Raw genomic sequence first — 6,980 nt, 5'->3', positions numbered from 1 at the left:
GAGAGAGAGAGAGAGAGAGAGAGAGAGAGAGAGAGAGAGAGAGAGAGAGAGAGAGAGAGAGGGAGATAGGGAGAGAGGGAGAGAGAGAGAGAGAGGGCGAGAGAGAGAGAGAGAGAGAGAGAGAGAGAGAGAGAGAGAGAGAGAGAGAGAGAGAGAGAGAGAGAGAGAGAGGGGGGGGGGAGGGGGGAGAGAGAAAGAGAGAAAGAGAGAGAAAGGAGGATGCAATGAAAGGAAGCATGGGTAAGCAAAAGGGAGAGATGGAGGAGGAGGAAGCGATAGCTATTGGGGAGGAGTGGAGATGGAAAGTGGGAATGGGAGGAAGGGAGAGAGAAGGAAAGCAGAGGGTGGAGAGAGACAGAAGGAAAAAGATGGGAGGCGAGAGAGGTCTGGATAGACAGGGATAGGAGAGGGAATAAAGATAATGAGAAGATGAAGAAAGCGAAACGGATGATAAAGGATAGAGAGAAATGAAAAGCGAGGGGAAAAAAGGGGAGATGGAAGGAGAAGGTCACACATACAGGTTGTTTTAGGCAAAACAGATGACTCATTTTCCTTTCAGCTCAACTGCAGCCCAGGTATAGTTTGCGGACTTGCATACCTGATTGTGCATTGGTAGATGGAATCATAGCGAAACGGAATTCTTACTAGTTCTCATATACACATACATACGTACATAAATACATACATACATATATACATATATGCACATGATGCATACATACATACCTATATAAATTTCTTTATATTGTGGGTGAATTTCTAGTAATTTCGATCTGTTGTAGTCACTATGAATTTATCTATCTGTCTATCTATCTATATATATATTGTTTTTTTTCCAATCATAAACATAAATACATGTTGGTAGATACCCATCATGTTTGTATAGAAGTGACTAAATTTTCTCTCGTTTTTGAACAGTTATTTATACCTCCATATTCTACACATTTTTTTCAAACATGTAGGTATCGTTAATGTCACCTCACCTCTCTATAGTAGGTATCATTAACTGATTACCCATGTACCAGTCTCTCTCTCTACCCCCCTTCCTTCCCCCCCTCTCTGTCTCTCTCTCTCTATCTATCTACCTATCTATCTAGCTATCTATCAATCTATATACATCTGCATATTTATGTGTATATATTTAAAGTTTCTCATCGATCTTGGCCAACCCTCGCAGGTCCCTCGTGAAAGATTGATAAGGCCTGGAAGCAAACAGGACCAGATATCGAATGCAGATAGTGTGGCGGGACCCGGATGTAGCTGATAGTGATGCCTGGTTGGCGACATGTAATAACGATGATCGTGATGAATCATGATCGTAGATTGGCTAATGGGAGTGAAGAATGGGAGATTTAAAAGAATACAATGAATGTATGGATGATGATAAAACAATTAACGAGAGAGAAAGAGAGAGAGAGAGAGAGAGAGAGAGAGAGAGAGAGAGAGAGAGAGAGAGAGAGAGAGAGAGAGAGAGAGAGAGAGAGAGAGAGAGAGAGAGAGAGAGAGAGAGAGAGAGAGAGAGAGAGAGAGAGAGAGAGAGAGAGAGAGAGAGAGAGAGAGAGAGAGAGAGAGAGAGAGAGAGAGAGAGAAAGAGAGAGAGAGAGAGAGAGAGAGAGAGAGAGAGAGAGAGAGAGAGAGAGAGAGAGAGAAAGAGAGAGAGAGAGAGTACTACAAAACCAATAAGGAAAATAAAACCCAGAAGGGGAATAAACAGAAAAGCCATACAAGGGCAAGGAAGACGACCCAGCGCCATGAGATGATAAGGACTTAATCCCCTTAACGCGATTTAGAACAGGATCGAAGCGTGTTTGATAAGGATAATGACCATAACAGCGACACGACGTCAATACGACAGCTAATTGATTGTCGAGGCACAACATCCGCTCCGCCATCTTGTGATCTCGATTATGATTAGCGCGGAAGAGAGAGGGAAGAAAATTGCGATAGAATCATTAGATTCTTTGGCTCTCGTCCTGGGATTGTGGAATCTCAGTAGCCTTGGGAGCTTTGTTTTTTTGTATTTTCTTTTTATGTTAGTTCTACGCCGTATCCTGCAAAAATGCTTGGGTTTATTGACGTGTAACAGTGTGTTCCGAGAAAAGCAATTTAGTAATGGACAGAGGAGACGTCACCCATTATGCTGACACTGTAAAGTTCTTCCAAGAATGTATTTTTTTTTTTATTCTCTTTCTCTCTCTCTCTTCTATCTCTCTCTCTAGCTATCTATCTTCCTCTGTCTATCTTTCTCTCTCTCTATATATCTTTCTCACTCTATCTATCTTTCTATATATATCTTTCTCTCTCTCTCTATCTATCTCTATCATTATCTCTCTCTCTCACTCTCTCTCTCTCTCTCTCTCTCTCTCTCTCTCTCTCACTCTCTCTTACTCTCTCTCACTCTCTCTCACTCTCTCTCACTCTCTCTCTCACTCTCTCACTCTCTCTCTCACTCTCTCTCTCACTCTCTCTCTCACTCTCTCTCTCACTCTCTCTCTCACTCTCTCTCTCACTCTCTCTCTCACTCTCTCTCTCACTCTCTCTCTCACTCTCTCACTCTCTCTCTCTCTCTCTCTCTCTCTCTCTCTCTCTCACTCTCTCTTACTCTCTCTTACTCTCTCTTACTCTCTCTTACTCTCTCTTACTCTCTCTCACTCTCTCTCACTCTCTCTCACTCTCTCTCACTCTCACTCTCTCTCTCTCTCTCTCTCTCTCTCTCTCTCTCAGTGTCTATATCCAGAAAATATCCAACCCTGTGCCTTCATCCTTTATTCAATAACTAGCAACAAAAAGTAACAAAGAGAAACTGAAAACTGCATTTAAAATATAAAACGAAAAACAGAAAGAAAGAAAGAAAAAGAAAAAGACGAATTTTCAAGCACAAGGTGAATTCTAATGGAATTTACACTTGTTGCAAGATTCGGTTATCATGATGGATGTTGCATACTGGGTCAATTTCAGTCAATAATTTCAAACGAAGAAGATGAAGAAGTAAAAAAACATATATCCCTAAGAATAGTATTTGTCTTGTTAAGTCCTCTCTATGCCTTTTATGTTCTTGTACACACATGCGGACACAGATGTATACATATATTTTGTATATATGATGATGACTGTGATTATGATGATAAAGATAATAATAATGATCATATGATAATGATAATGATGATGATGATGATGATGATGATGATGATGATGATGATGATGATGATGATGATGATGATGATGATGATGATGATGATGATGATAATAATGATGATAATAATAATAATAATAATAATAATAATAATAATAATTATTATAATAATAATAATTATAATAATAATGACTATAACAATAGTAATAATAGCAATAATAATGATAACAATAAAAATAAAAATAACAAATATAACAGTGGTAAGAAAATTGATAATAATTACAATATTGATAGTAAAAATGATGTAAATAATATGATAATGGTAAAACAATAAACACAATAAGAACAGCAAACAATACCAATGACAATGATAATAATAAAGAAAACATAATAAAAACTAAGAAACATTAATTAAAAAAACATTGTTAATAACTGTAATAACAATAATTATAGTAATTAAAATAATACTAACAATGAAAACAATAATGATAAAACCGATAAAGAAAAATAATAACAATAATGATAATAACAGTAATGATAATAGTAACAACAATAAAGGTCAAAATAACATCAATGGAAATAATAATAATAATAAGAATGGTAATTATAACTATAATGATGAATATCAACGATAATAATGATGATATCGAAAATGTTAATGATACTACTAATAACAACAATAATAGAAATAATGAAAAATATAATAATAATAATAATAATGATGATGATAATAATAATAGTAAAAATAATAATAATAGTGATAATGAAAATAATAATAATGAAAATAATTGTTATAGTAATGACAATAATAATAATAATTATAATAATGATAAGGAATAATAAGAAATATAGCAACAACAATAAAGGTGATAACGATGATAATAATGATAATAATGATAATAATAACAATAATATTAATAACCATTACATTGATAATGATCATAGTAATAATAATAGAAGAAATATAATAATAATAATGATAATGATAATAATAATAAAATTTAAACAGTAATACTAATGATAACAGTAATAATGATATAGTAGTATCATTATTACTATTATCATACATATCTACTACTACTAATAATAACAATATTCATTATGATAATAATAATGATAACGATAATAAAAATAATAATAATAATTGTAACATTAACAGCAACAACATCAAAACAACAACAACTACAACAATAATGATGATAATAATAATAATAATAATATTAATAACAATAATAATTATTTTAATAATAATAATGATAACGATAATAGTAATAATCATCATCATCATCATCATCATCATCATAATAATAATGATAATAATAATAATAATAATAATAAAAGTAATAATGATCATAATCAAATCATGATGTGAATTCACCACCATGCAATATCGGATAAGAAATATATGTATTAATCTATCTATCACGTAAACCTACACACACCCACCCACACACACACGCATTCATATATCACATTATGCCTAACAAATATTGCCACGAACAAGATGGATGCATTGGATAAAAAGGATATTTCACAATGATAGATCGTCAGGTATCTGATCCCGACGCCAAATATAGAAACCTCTTTCCAAACCTTTGTATTTGATAAACATTTCCGTGTCAGTTTGGCATTTATTCTCTTTTATCATCAACTTATTATATTCTTATCTTCGATTTTTTTTTTTTTATCTACTTCGCAAACTCACTTGATCATCATAATTATCGTTCTCATTATCGTTGAAGTAAGTGATATTTTGTCGTTATCAGTACCTGTCTATTTTTCTCACAAGGCCAATAGGGATCCATAAGTCAGATTCGTAAATGCGGTGCAGTCGCTGTTTATTAGTGTAAAATGCGCTTCTGGTTGGAGAGCGTTAAGAGTTTTAGCTTTGGTCATTTTTTTAAAGGTTGTTTTGCTACTTACACACGCACATACAAACACACTCCTACGCACATACATATACATAAACATACATGCGCACACACACACACACACACACACGCACACACACACATACACACACACACACACACACACACACACACACACACACACACACACACACACCACAAAAAAATAACTTGCTGCCGGTCGAATCGCATAAATAGGAATATATGGTCATAAGACATGTAGCCGACGCATTTCGATCGTTTTTTTTCCGCAGAACCACATTCTTACACGTCCTATAGACTAACGACGAATGGGTGATTGTCCCGATCTCCCGAAAGCCTGTGCCATCTGTCTAACTAGTGGAAGGCCTCCTGCGTCTGTCTCTAAGGTATTGCACACACAGGAAGGTGGTTCACACTAAACTAGTACCGAATATAACAACGAAAAGAAAAGCAAGAAAATGCACGAATGGGCCACTGTATTTTCGTATTTTTTGCCCCTTCGTTACTTTATTTACTACTCTCCAAATGGATTTGAGAAGCTGGTCCTCGCCGTCTTCCACATTTGGATACGTGGAACGTCTAAGAAATGAAATTATGAATTAAGGAGTTTCATCGCAGTAATGAGACAAATTCACATAAGCTTTCAATATTATTGTATATACGTGTGACGTATTACAATCAAAAGAGATTTTATTGATTTTTTTACATTTATATATATATTTTTTTGTATTTATTAAACGGACTAATAAATTCCCCAGATGTGTGTTTAAATCGATTAATTGACTGCCAAATAGTTTTTCATTCAGCCATAATCATCTTTCGCTTATATGTTCATTCAGCCAAATATTAACCGTCCTTCAGTGTAATATTCGCCAGCCATGTACAGGCAACTCTTCCCTAAATTCCTTAGAACGTTTGTAGATTTTTACTAAGAGATGTTTCCTGACACCCTGTCACGGCGGCTGCACCTGTGTAATCAAGAGGACAGAAGCAAAGATGATTACATAAAAAGAATCGCGTTTAATTACGAAAACTTTTAATCCCCTTTGAAGTGATTCTGAACGAGCGGGAGAGTCGATGTTTTGGAAAATCTGAATGATAGTAAATTAACTGATGTCAATGGTACGGCATTTCACGCCTCGGGTAATCTATTGTGTGTAACGGACGCGGTAATGGCAGCAGAGGGCGAATGTGAAATGCATGTGGGCGTGACGACATGAGCGGAAACAGGAAAGGTGAGAATGGGGCATTAGGTGCGTCGCGCTCCCGGCCGGGTAGAACTAGAGCTAGAGTGTGCGCCCACCTCGTCACTGTGGGCGTCGGCGCTGCGGTCCCGGATCCTCTGCAGGACTGTGGTGGGCGTGACCTCGAGGAAAGGCAGCTTCACGGGTTCGCGCGGGACGGGCGGCCCCGGACTCCACATCTTCTTGGTTGAAGCGTCCCAGTGGGGCGCCCCACACACCATCTTCCACATCCCGCCCTCCTCGCGCCCCAGGCCGCCCTGGGACCTGTGCTGGCCTGAGGGCGCCCTTGTCAGAGACGCGGCCGTGGTTGAAGGCTTCCCGCTGATCTGGCGGGGGTTGATCGGCGGAACGACGTGCCCGTGGGCGGTGGGCGGCGGGAACACTGCGGGGACGTTGCTAAGGGACCGCGGGCGTCGAAGCGGCGACGGGAGGATGCCGCGCGGACTGGGCGGCAGGCCCGGAAGGGAGCGGGACCGCGGGGTGGAGGGCTTGAGGGGCGCCCCCAGCAGGAGGGGCGAGTCGGGGGCGGGCTGCGAAGGGGGGCGGGGCAAGGCGATGGAAGTGCCCCCTGACGACCCCAGGGCAGCGTGATCCCCCGTGGTGAGCGGTCCTACGTGAGCACTCACGCTGACCACGTGGGCGGGGGCTCGCTACCCCCGCCCGGCGTCGAGCCGCGGCTGAGCATGAGGCGGGAGGCCCGGGCGGGAGTCA

At 38.9% G+C, this 6,980-nt stretch overlaps 1 protein-coding gene across 2 annotated transcripts in view; it reads right to left on the bottom strand.

Moving 5' to 3' along the window:
• The window catches only part of LOC125031936, a 96,816-nt gene extending 90,309 nt beyond the window's left edge, over positions 1-6,507 (bottom strand). For both annotated transcript variants that reach the window (XM_047622945.1, XM_047622946.1), the window contains exon 1: positions 6,329-6,507. In XM_047622945.1, the coding sequence (XP_047478901.1) occupies positions 6,329-6,499 (171 nt within the window). In that variant the 5' untranslated portion in view covers positions 6,500-6,507. The remainder of the gene's footprint in view (positions 1-6,328) is intronic.
• Between the last annotated feature and the right edge of the window lie 473 nt (positions 6,508-6,980).

Source organism: Penaeus chinensis, chromosome 13 (genome assembly GCF_019202785.1).
Source record: "Penaeus chinensis breed Huanghai No. 1 chromosome 13, ASM1920278v2, whole genome shotgun sequence".
In the NCBI taxonomy this organism is placed as follows: Eukaryota; Metazoa; Arthropoda; class Malacostraca; order Decapoda; family Penaeidae; genus Penaeus; species Penaeus chinensis.
The sequence above is the reverse complement of the archived record's forward strand: the minus strand, read 5'-3'. Positions and strand labels throughout refer to the sequence as shown.